At 38.2% G+C, this 19,089-nt stretch overlaps 1 protein-coding gene across 1 annotated transcript in view; it reads left to right on the plus strand.

The window, feature by feature from the left end:
- LOC124163664 overlaps positions 1-17,231 on the plus strand; it is an 87,019-nt gene extending 69,788 nt beyond the window's left edge. The window contains exons 3-4 of the mRNA XM_046540725.1: positions 13,436-13,638; positions 14,287-17,231. Coding sequence (XP_046396681.1) covers positions 13,436-13,638; positions 14,287-14,674 — 591 coding nt within the window. The 3' untranslated portion in view covers positions 14,675-17,231. The remainder of the gene's footprint in view (positions 1-13,435; positions 13,639-14,286) is intronic.
- Positions 17,232-19,089: the final 1,858 nt, after the last annotated feature.

Genomic DNA, 19,089 nt, shown 5'->3' on the forward strand with positions numbered 1-19,089 from the left:
AGGTAAATATGAAGGTCAAAAAATTCATCGAAACGTTAGCATTATCCTTCAGTGAAGAATTATTATTTCCTGACCAACGCTCGAGAAAGAACAAAAAATAGCTGTAAAAAGATGCTTGATAAATATATTACAAAACAATTTGAAGTATGAAAACTCACTGCGACTAATCAATCATTCTGTTATCTCCTAATGATACCCTGGCTGGAATAGGCTTCTTGGCAGAAGTAGATCATCTAGCTTCGAAGTTTTTCTTCGCCACACACTCTCTGCAAGCACCTATCACTTCAGCGTATCCTTTGGCTGCTAATCCAAAGATTCCGGGTTCAAATCCCATTGAAGCCTTATTTATTATTATCAAAGTAATCTACTGGTTTAAGTGGGTTTAAATGAAGTATTTCGCAGGTAACCCCGGCCTGTATCCCTTCCTAACTTGCATCTCTCCCTTCAGTTCCCAACAATTCCAAACCCTGTCAAGATATTTATTAACCTATTATCTTCCTTCCCCTCCTTCGCTTACCTAATACTCTTCCTCAAACTATTTTTTTTAACATCCCCTTCCCGCTCAGTACTTGCTCTATTCAAACCTTCTGTCTCCTTCGTATCTCATCTAGAAGCTTCCTCTCCTCGCCCACTAAGTCGAACACTTCCTCGTTCCTCCTATTCTCCGTCCTACCACCTAATTATCCTCCTCTAGTGAATGTTAGTATTATTTTGAGGTTAGCTCTATCCTATCCCAACTAACGATCGCGCTGAAGTCTTAATCCTTCCTAAGGAAGGCTCTGTCAGTTCTTTGCAACAAAATATTCTTGGAAAATGCATTATTTCCCGGTCTATTTCAAATTTGTGTAGTTATGTTATACATAATTATGCAGTTATCATCACTGTTAGCTGCATTCTTTACTGAATCACTGAAATTATCCGAAATATCACATTATACCTCACAACATTAGGCACTACAGGTCTTGGATGAGCCTTTCCTTACCACCCAACATTATTTTCTTAATTTTTAAACAGAGGTGCCGGTCCACATGTTTTTGGGCAGTTACTGATCTCATGATAGGCATAATTTCGTTAGAGAATTTCCTTTTTATGTGCAAACCGTTGTTGTACTAATACCCTCGGCTCAAACCCGGCCACACGCCCGGCGGCTTGGGGTAGTATGTAGGTGCAGATTACAAAGATGAAGTTAGCTCTAACAGTTAGGCAGTTAAAAATAAATAAAAGTCTCCAGTAGGCGTAAAAAAAATTGGCACCGCTCCACAGTGGGCGGAAATCGGAAAAAATTACAAAATGGCTTTTTTTGAGTTATAAACTTGAAGCTTTGCAATTATACTCAAAAATTATTGACATTTATGGATATGTACTTCATTTGACATAGATCCCACCCGTTACTGAGATCCAGAGGCTCAAACGTGAACAAATTTCCATAAAAACGTCCGTCTTCAATTTTTTCTGAAAATCTTCCAAAGTAAGTAGATGGTGAAGTTATGGGTGGATTCTTGCGGAATAAAAAACCACATAACCTGTTGGCATAGAGTTTTTTCTTTAATTTTTCGTCATCTCAAAGAATATCATTGACAAATTGTTTCCGTGCAGTTACGAAATGGCGGACACTGTTTTTCGACAAAGTTTTACATTTAGGTAGAGTTTCAAATGGGTTTTCGGTAAAGTCACGCGGAGTAACTTGTATGAGAGCATTTTTTGAAAATTTCTTGAGGTACTTATTTAGTTATCTTTGAAATAAGTGTGCGTCGCTGGAAATTACATCGATTTTTCGATCGCGCGGCAGGGTTCGTCTCCGCGCGTCGGGAGTTGGATTAGCCGCGACGCGGTAAGGTTATTGAAGCTTTATGGGTTTTAATGCTCAGCATTCACCGTTTTTATGTTTTGCTTCAAGATACCGATTCTCAAATGGTCTATGGTGAAGACGTTGGAGGTATTTCAGCCGAGGTAAGTGCACGTTTCATTGAAGTACATTTCGTTTTCTTTGGATACGATCGAAGACCATGCTTGTATTAAAAGCGTTCAAATCTCGAAAAAGTGAGTTGTTTTCCCGGGACACATACAAAAAGACCTACGAGAAAGACACCAGCTGAGACTCTTATACCTTCTTTACTCTCCGATCCCTGATTCCCCGGATTCTACTGCGAAAACGGTCGTTTTATGACACCGCGAAGCGGAGCCTTTGACCGTCTTAACGGGGTATTTCCACGGGAACTTCTAGGTTTTTACAACGTGTATCGTACCCTCAGTTTTACTTTGACTGTGGTGAAGGAAAGTTAAGTTCTCTTAAGTGCGCAGAATTTGTGAAAGTGATTTGAATTGGTTTGTGGATCGTAGAAATTTCAAACTTCCAGGTGCCTCTAAGTACGTTTTTGAATAAATCCCTGAACATCTTTTCAAAATAGTTATTTTAATTTATATTACTAATTTTAACTGAAGATTTCTTATCATTCCTTTCTAAACTAAAATAAGTTAAACTTTAAATTATCAAATGCCACTTGTTAAATTCCAATCGATACGATATATCCAATATGCATTCAAAAAATCGTATGTGGCAGTGCAGCGTAGACAAACCAACAAAATATTTATCGATATCAGGTGTACGATACTTTACATCTCCTAAGTTATTCATACCCGACGCTCTTGCTCCGCAGATTTAGCACCTCATGATTCAGCTGTCCGTCAGTGTGTAGCAAAATAATAACAATCGTTTTTCTTGATTTCGAAATGACTATATTTTCCTGTAGGATAATAAATTATATTGGCATTGAGATTAAGAAAAAAAAGGCAAGAATTACAATTATTATCTTTCCGTTGATCATTGTCAGTGGTAAACAGAACTTGGTCATGTAAATTCCAGAGTTGAAATCATTAAGGTTAACCACCAGCCTTTCAATGTAATGTCTTTCTGATTTTGTAACTTCTTTTGAATCTTTTTTTACTTAAAGCGGATGGGACGAAAAAATCGTGTCGACGACGGCCATGGATTTTTCCAGATAGTGTCACCTAAAATTGTAGCGCCTAGATGTGAGAAGTGCCTCCAATGCAAGTTAAATTCTTTATCAAGAGTTTATAGATAAATGTAATTAACCAAGAGAAAGTTGAAATAAAACTTCAGCCGTTACCTATAGCGCCGTTAATCAAACTAAGAGGTAAATGGGAACTCATGACTATGAATCCGTCTGAAGCATCCACTTGTTGCAACATTTCCTTATATTGAGAGTGGCCCGAAATTCCATCAAAACCGTACTTAGAGACTAATATGCATTTCACCACACATTTTAATTCTTGAGTGGTGGAAGTGGTGGCTAAGCAGGCTATTATTCCCGATATAGTGTGGTTCAGTAGTGCTTGAAGGTTTACTTCGCACATGGTCTCAGTTATTTGAATTCCTTCGTTATAAGCTGCCTTTTTTGCTAGCGCTATTCTGTCATAGCTGGGATACAATTCGTGTCCATGGCTCAGAGCTGTCCTATGGAAAGACCGATATTGACTCTTGGTCAACTCAGAGGCAATCATCAATGACAGTGCCTCTTCCACTGTCACCTCAGTGTGGACCTTTTCACTCATCCTCCACTTTGAAAAAACTCTCTTAGCCCGAGTAGGGATCGTAGTTGTTATTTCTACAATTAGCTGAGCTGCTGCAGTATCTCCCTTCTCTCGCAAACTCACAGATGCCACGAGAGCAAGCTCAGCAGTAGTAGTAGTAGTTCTAAAGTTTGAATTATTCTTCTAAGTGATCTAACATATGAGGTGCTAAATGTTTTTTTGGCCTCCCGGGAGTGCCTGGCAAATAAAATATGAATTTTGCAGCATAAAGCTGAAGGGGGAATTTTAATTAATCAATCGATTTGGGAGGAATAGATTTTTTTAATAAAATACCAACCGGCTGTCGTTGAAGTATTGGCAAAGTGATGCATAACAAATTCTGGAAATGTTATGGATTCAACGAGTCAATTTTTTATTTCGACACAAAAATCGTTCATTGTTTCGAGAACTCTCTGCCCATTCCTTAAGGTATGGCCATAACATGAGTATTGTAAGGAAGGAAGTATAGTGAGGAAGTCATTGAGAAATTTCAGAGCATAAGGGTCTAGTCTTAAATTCAGCCCCCGCGATAAATAATGCAGAATATTATATTACTGCGTGAATGATTTTTTCCCCAATTTAAATATTATTTTATAGATATCAAGTCGTGTAATAATGTGAGGAGGCATTTTCATATGAATGGCGGAAGGAGCCTAAGTAGAATTGAAAAATAAACAATTAATTTGTAGAACCCATATTTATCCAATGTCGTAATGAGTACACGGGGAAGAACGTGTGATAATTGTGTAACAGACACGAATAATCTATAAGTCAAAGTAGAACTGAGGGTACGATACACGTTGTAAAAACCTAGAAGTTCCCGTGGAAATACCACGTTAAGACTACTAGGGAAATCCAAGGCAGGGACCAACTCCACAGTGATACCCCCATGTGATGGTTTGCAAAAATTTTACCTCCTAGCTACTGACCACCATCAGAAGCACGCAAACAACCCAGATAGTATTCTTTGTAGGGGCTAATGGGACTCCGCGAGAGGTGCCTGGTTATTCACGCAAACAAACTCAATGAAAACAGAACCTGCCAAAACAATGTGAATACGCGTTCTCATTGTTTTGGCAGATTCTGCCTTCATTACGTAAGTAACGGTGTTTTTCGATCAAACTTTAGCATCCATCAAGCCACCAAGTGTTTGGAATGATTTCGCAGTTACTTGTTTCATAATATACTTAAAGTGGAAAGTGCTCTTTCCGGCGACATCCTTATCGTCCCCCATCTCTCGTCCAACTTACTTTCTGATTTTCCCTTATCTGTTTTGTTCAATGTTTGGTGTTTGGAAGGGGCGATGGAAATTCCAGGTCATTTGGACCAAAGGGATGAGTAGGGATGGATGGGTTGGGAGAGAATCGGCGTCGGCATTAGTCTGCTTTTAACAGAAGGCGCCAAGGGCAGAGGCGCAGATAGGAATTAAAGCTAGGGGGGGTTTTCAGGCGCGAAACACTGCGGTGTCTGAGGGTGTGGAATACCCGCCAGGGTAAGCGAAATATGCGGGGGGCCTCCCCAAGAAAAATTTTCAGATAAATGGTACAAAATGGTGAGTTTTACGGCCTTCTGAGGGATATTTTATTAATTCTTACACTATAATATAAGTAATATCAATCCAATTAAGTAAAATGGGTTAAACTTAAAAATTTCTCTGAGCTCTGGGGGGGGGGGGAGGTTTATCCCCCAAAATCCCCCCTTCGCTGCGCCACTGGCCAAGGGGGCCCCGTCTTAACGTCCCATCCCACGGACGGAGTGATGTTTAAAATACCCTCCTCAAACCACTCAATCAGGAATCGCACAATCTCTAAATAATATCCACCATCACCGCGATTTGAATCCGGACCCACTGGGTGGAAAGAAAACACTCTATACATTACACAACCTGAACCCCTTTAAAAAATCATATCAATATACAATATATATTAAACATATCGATGGCTAAGTTCTAACAACACGTATCTCAAAACTTGGCCGGTCTGAGTTAATACTGCTAATACTGTTCATAAACAATAAAATTCAAGCAAAAATCCCAACTCTTTGTTTGCAAATGTATGATTCTTTTTCAGTTTTTTATTTTTTAAAGATATACATCATTAAAAAGTAAATCTTGTTTCTTTTTTGCTCTCCTGAAAAGTTACTATTTTTGAGATACGTGTTGTTAGAACTTAGCCATCGATATGGTGATCACTGCGATCAGAGATACAGTGTGGACCTATATAGTGTGAATATTTTCATATCTACGGGTGAACCAAATCCCCAAAGACAGCATTCAGCTACCAGAATCTACTAAGTAATTTTCCCTGAGGAAAGTAGAATGGGCCAAAGTGCCTCTTGGGATAAGGGGAATGCATCCGGTGTGGGCGGTATGAGATGTGAAGGAAGATTCTAATGCCGAGTGACGTTGTCTAGGGTACCTAATGACATATGAGTCTTGGAATGAAAGTGGCGGAGTAGTTGAACGCACACAGGCAGCTGAGTAATCGATGGAGGGATTCATTTTGTCATTTTTCATGCGTGGACGCGGAGAATACGGTGCCTTATATACATCTGGAAGTGAATCTTGAGGAAACGAGGTGGAAGTACGATTCAGATTTTTCCGAGAAGAGGAAATTAAATTTTTGATCACCCCCGAAGATGCAATGGATTCGGACGCAATTATTTTTAATTGCTGATTGGGAATGAGATTGAAGTATAAAGAAATCCGTAATTTTTTTATTTTCGACCTGTCACCTTTTCCATATACATCTACAAAGGGGCGCAGCTAGGAATTAAGGCTGGGGGGGATTTAGGTGCAAGTAATACCGGAGTGTGTCGGGGTATAGAATACCCACCAGGATAAGCGGTAGGTGCGAGGTTGATAAATTGCGGATTTTCAAGAAAAAATGGTTCAAAATGGTGAGTTTTACGTTTTTCTGAGGTATATTTTATTAATCCTTAAACTATTCTATTAGTAATATGAATCCAATTAAGTAAAATGGATTAAACTTAATATTTATCTGAGCTCTGGGGGGGTAGGTTATCCCTCAAAACCCACCCTCACTGCGCCACTGCATCTACATACTACCCGCAAGTCTCCTTGATAGGCGTGAGGCCAGACGTTAGGTTACCAACCGTAAAAAAAGAAAAAAAAGAAAAAGAGATGCGTGCACAGAATCCCATCAAGCATTTATTGAAGTCATTTATTTTCTGATATCATTTATTTCTTCACTCAGCAGTTTCTGAAAAATATCAGCAAACGATCGGAACTAGAACCCTGACCCTGAGTATAAGTTGTCTACATCCTAGCAACCAAAACAGCCCGATCCCCTTCAACTTTTTCGCGGCATCATTTCCCGAATTTTGTCCATATAGCCCAAGGCGGCTTCTAGAACTTACATTCGCTTATGTAAGCAAACCTGTGGCCGTGAAACTTCGCGAAAAGAGTGCGCGGCAAACAAAACAGCGCTTGTCGATTCGCATCTTGCTCCCTTAGGGCTTGGGAGAGAGGGCTAAGATGGCGGAGTGAGGTAAGAGGGGAATTTTTAGAACCTCGTATTAGCGGCGCGACTAAAATCAACAAAGCGAAGCGGAGACGAACTCGAGAGTGGCCGTACTCAGCCAAGCGATGGTCTTCTCCAGGCCAGAAAGCCCGCCAGCACATTCATAAACGATCAACGGTACTATCCCCCTGTTGAAAACGGCAATATTTTTCGGCAGTACCTCCCGAAAGGATTAGCCACATCTGTTGTAATCGTCTGAATACGGTAATCTCCGGTTATTTGGACCATCGGATGTTAGTAGAGGCTGCCTCTTCCGGACATATATTAAAGATATCGTAATCAAAATACCAATTGATGTTTGTAGGGAGAATATTTTTGAATAAAATATGCAGTTATTGGCGTAATTCGATAGATATCTTTGATGTTTAACATAATGATATTACTTGTCCATTTCTACACTTCTTAATTGCTACCGACCCAGGTTTTTGGTAAATAATGACGTTGAAAATGGCATTATGTGCCCACTCCTGGGTCGGCAGAAATAAAGAAGTGTTGAAGACATGAAATTTCATTACATAAAATATTTTAGAAACAGTTTTTTTCGATTGTTTCAGTCAACCATCATTTTAGCGTCCATGAATGCATCTTTACGGATTGCTTCGATTTAACGAAGCATACGCTCATCTGAGGCCATTTTTAGAGGTCTCCAGTGTGCCCAAATTCACCGGGTTGTATGGTAATTTATCGCGGAAAAATACTATCACTGTATATAGGGTCCATAGTGATGAAACATCTACATATTATACATTATTAAATTATTTGTAGGTGTGACGTAAAGATGAGGAACCCCGATGCTGGATATAATCTGGGAAAAATGCAATTATGCAGCTTAATAATACGGATTGCTGGAATGTTGGCAAGTTGGATGCTGCCTTTTATTTCTGATTTTGAAAAGCTAGTGGAGTTGAAAATTATTCTTTGGAATCTAACCTGTAAATGGTTGTTATATGGACAGACTTAACCTCGTATTTCTCCATCCATCATTCTCCCTTTGACCCCAGAGTTCTACATTCACACTGGGATGGAATTTAGAACTCAGCTCCCTCAATATCGCTTTGTTTAGACCAGACTGACGCTGACACTGGGTTTCTCAAAACATTCCATTTTCGTGAATTATCATCATATTAACTGACGCTTATTTTAATGGCATTGATAAATTACCTGAATACCTCCCTGCCATGCCAAAACATGAATCAAAATAGGAAAGCACTGGGAAAAGTAGCTACGAATGGGATAAATATCGGTGGAAGGGTAACGATTAAATTAATTGTGATATGAATGAAAGAACCTAGGTTGCGTAGTTGTCTTCGTAGTTGCCCTGAAATCCAAAGGTATGTGGTTCGAGTCTAGGTCCAGGGTAATTTTTCCCCATGGCATTTATTGGGTATCATTCCCTTTAATTATTCACTAAGCTGGTAACTTAGTTCTCTCAGTGTTGTAAGGATGTATGTATCCCTAAAAATGGTAAAGAAAAGGGTGAATCAAAAAATGTGTGAAAATCGATATGGCTTGCAATATTGTACGTGCATGCTGGTTGGTGAAATTGCAGAGTGAATGAAAATAGGAGGAAATAAAATGACTTATAACTTCTAAGATTGAAATAACGTATGAATGTTGGAAAGTTGACGACAAAATTCGCATTTTAAATACATTTACAAATAAATATTGACTAAAAACGATGTTTCAAGCCAATTTATGAATGGGAACTACTGACGACTATTACCTCGTTGATTTTCAACTTTAATTTTAATATGAGAAAACAGCAGCCATTTTGCATGTTCTATTGTGTAACATTAATTGCTGAATTATGAAAATGAAAAATGAGGAAAAACATCGCATAAATCGTAAATCGCTTATCCACTTGAACGAATAGTCTTTTTTATACCGTGATAGTGAGTCAAAACAAATACATGTTCCACGTGTTTGTTTGATTTCTTATAAAAAATATAAATTCCTCAGCAAGCAAAGCCAAAGTTTGTAATATGGCGGATGATGTTTCGTGGGTCTCAGGCCATGTCTAATTCGTTCACATTATTCATATCTGCGTTGTGTTCCCAGATGTTACATGAGCTACCGTTAACATTTTAATTAATCGCGCAACTGCAGCATTGTTTTTAGCGATTTCATTTTTCAAAAAAAAAAAAAACAAATTGTGTTGGTTTTGCACGTCCTCAATTGTTTTAAGGTTTACTATTAAGCGCTTTATTACGTAGAAGTTTTTCGTAGCTTTTTTGGGCCTCAATTTTACAAAATGAAATTCTGGTGTTGATATTAAAATTTATTTTAAAAAAATGGTGTTAAAACCCACGTTTTAAACTAAAAATATGAAAATAAACCTTGGCTTAAGGTTCCACGTTTGAAGTTTACAAATGAAAGACTTCATGTTCAAAACTAAAAATGTGTTGCGGATCGATTTCAAGAACTAAAGTAAATTTCTTTATCCGTATATATTCATTAGTGTAACAAGTTAAATATCAAATATCGGATGATAAAATTATATCTTTCCATTGACAAATGTAAAGCGCCATAAAACGTCTTTTTTAATTGAAATATAATTCCAATATTTATGATATTTCTATCACCTAGACGACAATACGAATTTAGTAGAGATTTGAGATGAGCATCACGCCTTTCTTAATTTTCGGGCTATCTTACTGAATGCAATTCAAAAATAATAAGTTCCCACGTGAGAGGAAAACCAGACTCAAATCCAAAACTTCTGGGAAAGCCAATGTTTCAAACAATTAACAACCAAGCAGCACTGTTGAAATATGTGGCTGCTGATATTCGTATGTGCTAAGTTTTTTGGTTTAAAAGAAGTAGTTTTTTATCTGAATAATTTAAACGTAGAACCTTGGGCCAAGGCACGGTAGCTAATTTTCTTCGTTTTAGTTCGAATAAATAGTAGGTTGGTTTTTGTACCAATGTTGTAATATTTTTTCCCGCAGCGGACTCAAATTTGCTGATTCTCTTTTGTTTCACGGTTTAACCCTCCCCATTAAAGTTCAAACTTACGTTGACGTATTTCGCCATTTGTCTCGGCTGAGTTCATCTCTTCCTACCCGATGTTTGCTTTCATCCTCCCTATCTAAGTGCCTCAACTCAGAACTTCCGTGAGAGTCACGAAGGTGCTCAAGGTCAGGCGAGCCGTCTTGAGAGCAACTTCGCTGTCAATACCTCGGCGATTGCCCGCCTCTCGAAACTTCCATCATTCCGTCCGTGTAATCTACGAACATTACAATAGCGTGTAATCAAGGAGACCACAAATAAGAAGCCCTAACGACCCGTAGCATCTTCATATATGCTGCCGCTTTTGAATCAGTTCTTAAAAAAATGTTCACTACTCGATGATGACGGCAGATATATCAATTTATTCTCAAAACTTTTCAGCAGAACATTTGGACTCGCGAGAAATATAGCATTTAATAATAAACTTTGTTATATTCCGCACAGTATTTATAAAAAAAATTCTACCGTTTTCGGCCTTTTCAGGCCGTTATCAAGAGGTCATAGAACAAAAGTTCTACTACCTCTTGATAATGAGAACAGAATATCCGCTACCTCTTTATAATGAATTAAAAAAGTCGAAACCGGTGGATTTTTAAATAAATACCGTGTGAAATGTAACAAAGTTTATTATTTAATCGATCATTCCACTAAATGACACGCAAAGCATTAATTTGTGAGTTAAAAAGTTAGGAATTCTATAGATTATGCCACCCCGAGGCTTATTAAAGGTTAGTTGTGACGAATATTTCTCGGGTTTTCAGCCAGGTTAATGCTTAGTGCTTTAAGGTTAGTTGATCTAACTATAGCTTACTTCCCTGTGGAATTCAGATCGTTCGACCGTCGTTTCGGTGACTTCGAGTGGCGATTTTGTGAATTAATTTAAATGCGTGGTGTCATACCGCGAATATAGTCGCCAACTGTAGGATAATCTATTGTAATATTCGACCGCATAGTAATCGGATGACTTAGTAAGTGGCACTCGGTTAGTTATCTATAACTTTGAACTAACTTCCTCGAGTTCATTCTATGAGGTTGATTCGCGACTGCGCGATAATCGCGATCAAATACTAATACTTTTAGCGTATGTTATTTTGAAAAAAATTCTGCCATCATAGATGTTAGACATCCAACAAGTTTCAATAGCAGATTCAGGCCACATAGACTGTTGAAAATGTATTCCATGTATAATTGGATTGGTACTCTTGTGTCTACAAGTGCGTTTTTCAGGTGATTTGAGTTCAATTAACTCAAAAAGTATTGCGTTGACATGACTGACGCGTTTATCATGATTCTTATACTTTCAGTTTTTGCCATAACTACATATATGTTATGGATATGACAGCATCAATCAACATTCTATTTTTTTCTTTTTCCATCCCTGGCTGAGACGTTATGAAAATTTCATCGTAAATAGTGGCAAATTCCCTGAGCATATTCATAAATGCTTGAATGCGAAACAGAAAAATGAGCTCACCAACAAATTTTGCATGAGGAAATCCCTGAGGTTTGACCTGACGAATCGAACTTATTATACATACTAGCGTTACATTTTCAGGTACGAATGTTTGTATGTATCTTACACGGAAGTACTTCAATGGATGCACCATTTTTAATGAAAATAACATCATCTTACTATTTAAATTTCGACTATTACCGTGGTCAATAATATTTACCCTGATGTTTACTTCCGTTCTTGGCCGGAAGTGGCAAGTTTTTTAAATCTTTTTCATCCTAGTTAGGATGCTTCTTTCTATTCACATATGCAATGCCTGTTGGTGGGGTATCACGGAGTCTACAACATGCAAAGTTTATCACGCAAATGCCTGAAAACAGAATCCATTCCCGAAAGCCAGGGTGTGTAATCCCGGTGGTGGCTGATATTTTTCAGGTCTCTCGATCCCTGATTTTTTTGTGGACGGCACTTCCAAGTGAAACTCTCTGTCCGTCGGACAGGACGTTATGATTCCTCTCCCTTTAAGTGCAGGCTAATGCCGACGCCGGGTTTCTCTGCACCATCCCTTTTCTCATGGCGCAAAAGACCTCACCTGTCGTTTTGTTCCTCCGAATACTACCTTACTATACATATGCTGGTACAACTCCAAATAATACCCAGTATCCTTACGAGAAACTTATGGTGTTACCATGTGGAAATTTTAACTTGTGGAAATCAATTTAGATTACAAAATTTCAGCTTGGTTTACCCCGCCAAATTTTAAAATTAACGTCTTATGTTTCAATTTCATTCATCTTATTTTAGTGGTTCGTCCTCATTCATACACATAAATTACATACAGTTTATGTCAGAGTTTTTCAAATTGTCATCATCAATTTTGATTTAATTTTTTCAGGACATATTTATACGTTTGAGTGTAAAACTCAGTCTTCCCTCGCAATCAACATATTGTAAATCGCATTTTGCATCACTTATTTCGTTTTGTTTTATGTATATTTAGACCACTTCGTGCATTGAAATTTATAATAGCATTACCTTCTCGATTTTTCGTATATAAATAGTACGTGTAATCCTTATTAAGGTGCTCGGCCTCAATACTAGCCGCTCGCTATTTTTTTTCGCTATTTTCAACTTTCGTCACATGACTTTCAAATAGTACCTTCAATTTACCTGGGGGATTGAATTTGCACATTCACTTTCATAACCATTCGGGATACATAAAACTGGATCAAAGCTTGAAACGGAAATGCGACCCCTTGTGTCAAGATCAATCTGTCGTGTGTATAGATTAAGGGCTGCTGCTCTTTTCCGGTGACAGTTTGGATTGAAAATCGAAAGACATTTCTTTGCAGTTGACCTCCTTTCAAATTAAACGGATGCAGTACTTGAGATATGATTTCAATCATTTTTCGTTCCCCCTAAGATTAAATAATGAAAAAAATATTTTAACAATGCATTTGACCGGTTAAATTCTCTTATGTGATTTGACTCCTGATAAGAACTATAAAATAACGCACAACCTTTTGTCATTTGGTCGAAATAAAATCTTATCAACATTTTCTTTATTCTTCAGCAGTGGGTTAGTCCATCCTTTAACTTCTGTATTCGAGGAGTAGCCTGTATCATATTCATACCTAGTCCTATGAATATGATACAGTGTATCGAAAATAGTCAGGAAAATAAAGTTCCAAATTGAAGAAACAGCAAAGTTTTTCATTCACAAATCAGTAAGATGGATTTCTACAACGTGAAGGCCTCTACTATTCAGTGCAACGATTTTTTAAATCGTGGATTTAACGATGTGCATAACTAATATCCATGCTCTCCTTTTCGCCCGCAGTGCTCGCAAGGTGTTTGTTCGTTGGAGCCGACCTTAGCCGTTACCATGGAGCGCCTGCTGAGGACAGTGAGCGAACTCGTGGCCTCGGTCACTTGTCCCGTGTGCCTCGAGAAGCCCATCCCCAAGCCGGCCATCCAGTGCACCAATGGACATCTGCTGTGCCTCCAATGCCGGAGGAGGTCTGCAAAGTGCCCCGTGTGCAGGTGAGCAAACCCCTTCCCCGAAGGAACCAACCAAGGTTTGGTGTGGTCAGGGGTGATTGGAGGCCCTCGGCTGGAGCTCATGATGAGGCCCTCCTTCGGGTGTCCACCCCCGTAAAATTTTTAGGAAATTGCATGTTCGGAAATGGAATTCGATGCTGTTCTAGCTATTAAAAACAACATAAAATTTAATAAAAACAGTAATTTCGTTAGAAAAAATTCTATGAAAAGTGAGAATGTTTTTCCTTTTGTAAGGAAGCATAAGCACCCACGAGCATTGACATGTTTGGGATCCATAAGTGGGACATTTTGACAGCCATTATGATAATATTCTTAATTTCAGTATTCAGTATCAGTATTAGCCCAATTTAATAAAAATAGTAACTTCGTTAGAAAAAAGTATGAAAATTGAGAATTTCACAACTTGTAAAATTTAATGCATCATGGACTATCAGTTAGTGAAGTTACTCGTTGAAATTGCGCTGAAATCTAAGAAAAATCTCTAAAATAGCCTTTTCGAATGACCCTTTCAAAAAAACATCAGGTTCTTTATTATTTTTGACTAACCCTCTTTTGGCCATGGGCTCGTTTTAAAATTATAATTATATTTCAATTAGCTCCTTTAAAATCTGTTATTATGTTTTTTTCCAGGGTACCTCTGAGGACATCGTCAGGGGCACCCCTGGGAGGGCGGTGCCTTCTGGCGGACCAAATCCAGGCCGTGCTCAACTCGTTCGGCGCCGGGGAGGTGGTCCAAGCCAACAGGGCATCGAGAGGAGAGGGCAATGGTGATGGAGAGACGGAGGGTTCGAGTCCGGGGAATCGACCCTCCGGAGTCACCAGCCGCAACGGTCCTGCAGCCCCTGGGGTTGCCGGTTTGAAAAGCAGGGTCGTCGGCAGCGGCGGAACGGGCGGAGCGAAGGCACTCATCCGGAGTTTCGTCTCGTGGTTGCTCGCCTCTCGCCGCGAGAGACCGTACGCCGCCGCGCAAGAGCCCCTCGAGGAGGGAGACATCTACCGGCTGTGCGCCGCGATGTGAGCGAACCGCGCGCCAGTGAGCGGAACTATCCAGACTCATTTCAGCCAATCAGGAAGGCGAAAGTGTCGCTAGGGAAAACAGCGAATGGCGGTTATATTTGTTCCGATCGTCGAGGAGGTCGGCAGAAAAAAATGTCGTGAGAGGAGATACATTTTGGTTGGGGGGTACCTAACCTAGTATATTGCCCATGCATTCTTGGTACCCCTTGAATCCAACGGCCTTGCCACCCACGATTACAGACATCGGACATATGTATGAAGAGGGTGCCGCAATGGCTGCTTTACACTACTAGCAAATTTCCTCAGAGGTGCTTGGAATAGCCAGGCATTTGTCACCACCATTTGTCTGAGCAATCTTGGGTCATCAGGTAGGAAAGGAACTCAAACTCATCATTGAGAAGAATAAGCAAATATGGAATCAAATACCCTTTCGTAAGGAAGCATAAACGCCCACGAGCATTGACATGTTTGGGAACCATATGTGGGACATTTTGACAGCCATTATGATAATATTCTTAATTATTATGGGAAATTCAGTATCAGCATTAGCCCAACACCATTAAATCCGCCATCTTCAGCTTTTTTACACCTCAGTCAGCCTATGTAGGGTTTAAACCCCGATATATATTATAAGTTACACCTACACCAATGTTAGAAATATCTTGAGTTGTTACTGCTAATGATAATAAATGGAAGTAGCACAGAGGAATTCTGGTTCAGGAAAACGGGACATGACATGATTCCCAGACCAAAAGACGCAAAATGTTAGAAGAATTGTTTGAAACAAATAGACATAAAATTCCATGTGCTCTAAACTAATGGTTTGTTGAGGAATGGAGAATGCTTAAGGCATCCTATGAACTTTTTCCAAAAATATTTACTCAAACAAATCACCTGATAAATAAGTATGCACAGAAATTTCGGAATACATATACAGAACTTCCTGGTTTTGTAATCTAATGAATGTATTTATTGCCGTGACATCAATGATTAGGTGGCTAAATTGAAGTTTATTGAACTCGGGTTTGTTAAAGTAAAAGATAAGCGTAATTCCCTTCGCGGGAAAAGTTAACAAGTTTAAGGATAATGATGCTCTTGATCCTTCCCATTAATAACATGCAGTTTGATTATCCCCTGCGATGTGGACTGTTCATTTCAACGTTGAACCGTGAGTATGTACTCGGAGATCATTTACAAATATTACGACATGCTTCATGGCATTTCAAAAGAAAGATATATAATTACCTCTGTTGAGATGGGGTATTACCGAGGGGCATCCTCTCTGGTATTACATAGACCATCAACGTTACACCATTACCGATTTGTCAAGGAAGAGATCATCTCACATAAGACTGTCGTAAAAGAATCATCGAAATATATTTTATGCCATCAGTTTTGTTCAAGTCATGTCTATTTTCCCATTTCAAATCCTTTTTATTTCCTAAAAGGATCGTTATGATGGCCCAAGAAAAAAGGAAAATTGTGTTGAAATTGCGACAAAGGTGTTCGAATGTGTGAAATTTGAGTGAATTAGTGCCTTGAAAGATTTTTCTACCCAAAAGACATATATTTGGTATTGATTTCACTCCTCATGTGATATATTTTCCACTGGTGGTGTTGACGAAGATTTGATGTTGATGAAGAATTCATCAAGTGTTGGCATTAAAGATTCTGATGCTGCTTTCAAGTGCTAACAAAGCCATCGTTTTAATATTAATTTTCATTTTTGTCACGATAGTAATGAAATATGGAGATTTTTTTATTTAATTCTTATTCATTGACAAGTATAAAAATATATTCCTGTACTCAAAATCCACTAATCGTTCAAATTGATAATTGATTATAAAATATCAATTTCAGATATCAGTTTGACTTCAGATGTAATTTTCACGTCAATTTCCTCAGTAATTATATGTAAGAAGTTCCATTTCATCAGTGATAACTTTCATGTCGCAGTATCTTCTCAGGATGCAATCAAGAAATTTTTCATTGTCGTGGAAACCATGGAAGAGGCCATATTTGATATCATTTGCATCATAGCTTTCAATTAATTTATCATAACAATTTTGCAAACTACTTTTTTATATGATCGAAGCTTAGCTTCACATTCGTATAAATAAAACATTCTTCGCTTGTGCTCACCACGAAAGCTTTGCATGATATGTGAGAATATGCTAATAAACTTATGCGCGTCAAACAGAAAAAATCTAAAAAAATATTATACCAGAGAGGTCAATTGTGATTTTTTTAAGGTAAAGTAAACATATATCGTAAAGATTCTGTTTTTCTTTCAGGTTGGTGCGTTTGAGAGGAGTATCTGCAAAACTGTCTCAAAAATTTTCATTTAATGCTTTGTTGCACTCATCAAATTTTCCTTAAAGTTGTGAATGATTTATATTTTGTCTTTCAAGGAAAACACATTTTTCAAGAGTAAATTTAAAGATTATGTTAAGTCATTGATATATGTATTTGCTTGGGTTTGTGAAGCTAATATTGTTATTAATTATAGTTATTACTTAGCAAGGCTGTGTTTTATAATAAATATATTCATGAATAAATTTTCATTTTCATTTGACTCATAAATAGCGCATTTTTCATGAAAATACCAATTATCGTTTATCCTTTATAACTATCATTGTGACTTTCGTAATAAGTAATGAGCTCAGAAGTGAACTATCAGTCTCATTAGTCACTTTTGTTGGAAGAAGAAATTTGATGAAAATTATGGACTTATGTATTTATGTATCTCGTATTAACTTCTATGTATCCACGAAGACGGTAATCATTACCCTACTAAATACTGTGAATTCAAAGAGCGTAAAGTGATTTCTGTAGAAATACTTATGCTTTAGTTCTGCAAAACAATGTCTGGCCACAATGTCAGTTTTCCAATCTAGGTGATGAATTCGAGAGATTCCAACAGTTGATGAATTCGAGAGATTCCTCGCGAGAGGTACACTGTTTCACTGATAATATTTTTAAAATTAGAATTCGCAGTTTATAAAACTGCATTATCAATTGATAAAATGTCTTTCATATTCATTCCACGTCAAGATAATTGAAAATATAATCAAAAGTACGGCATACGTATATATGGTACCAGTGGCGTAACTATGGTGGGGCATGAGGAGGATTGATCACCTTCAAAGCCTCAGAGAAATAAAAAATTATTTAAAGCAATAGGGTGGTTTCCTATTATTTTTTTATTGCCTAAATCGAAAGATTATTACTCCTGGAGTACGTGTTTCACGCTTTTAGATTTTTAAATGACGATATCTATTTTTCGCGATTAAATGAAAAGTGAAAACTTTCTAGCGCGCGAAAACGCAACGCGTAAGTATGAATGCCGGGAAATCTCTCCGTGTGACGTATTTCTGGTTCCCGCTGCCGCCCTGTGAGGTGACCTTGAGGCGAGTTGAGCGCTGATACGACGCAGGCTGCTAGCGGGTAGCTGAGTACCCTGCTGGCTGGTAGCGCTAGGCTTAAATAAGGATTATTAATACCTTATCAAATGAAGACAACTTTCCGACCTTAGCCAGTTTTAATAAGTGATTATTAAGACATGTTTCCCTGAGCTCTGCGCCTCATGCATGCATTGGTAACCTCAGACGATGTACAACTCCTATCTTCTCGTATAGAAACTAGGTCCCTGTGACGTCACGTGGAGTGCCATCGCATGGGCGCCAATCTGGCCCTTTTCAAATGAGGATAAAAATGGACCATAGCCATTCGTCTAAACCGGTATTTCTAAAACGAAATAATTTTTATATTATGAATACAGTAATGGTGGGTAACGAATCGCAATCAATGCCTTTCGTTTTCTTTGATGAAGGAAACTACCCTATTGTCTAGTTCTGGCATATAATAACTGCATCTGCTTAAAGTTAAATATCACTGATCAAAACGACATAAAATGCATTTTCATTTTTCAAAAATTTTCCCTGGACCTCCCGGTTGCCTGGCACATTCCTAGTTACACCACTAAAGCATATTCCTAGATACACCACTGTACAGTGGCGCAGCGAGGAGGGGGTTTTTGGGGGTTAAAACTCCCCCCAGAGCTCAGAGAAATATTTAAATTTAATCCATTTTACTCAATTGGATTGATATAATTAATAGAATAGTGCAAGGAGTAATAAAATATCCCTCACAAAGCCGTAAAACTCACCATTTTGAACCATTGATCTTGTGAACAAATGTATCAGTTTGTGCGCCGTTAACGTCAGGAATATTTACCGTTTTTTTATTATTTCAAAACCAATTTTAGGAAACAATAGCAATATTTAGGAAGTTAGATATGCCGTCGCATGTTCTCTGATAAATTCTGTGCATTTTGGTACCTCATTTGTAGAGTTTGGTTGCGTATAAGTTGAGAAAAAGGTATCTATACAGTAGAAATAATATAGAAGATTGAAG

Source organism: Ischnura elegans, chromosome 8 (assembly GCF_921293095.1).
Source record: "Ischnura elegans chromosome 8, ioIscEleg1.1, whole genome shotgun sequence".
NCBI lineage: Eukaryota > Metazoa > Arthropoda > Insecta > Odonata > Coenagrionidae > Ischnura > Ischnura elegans.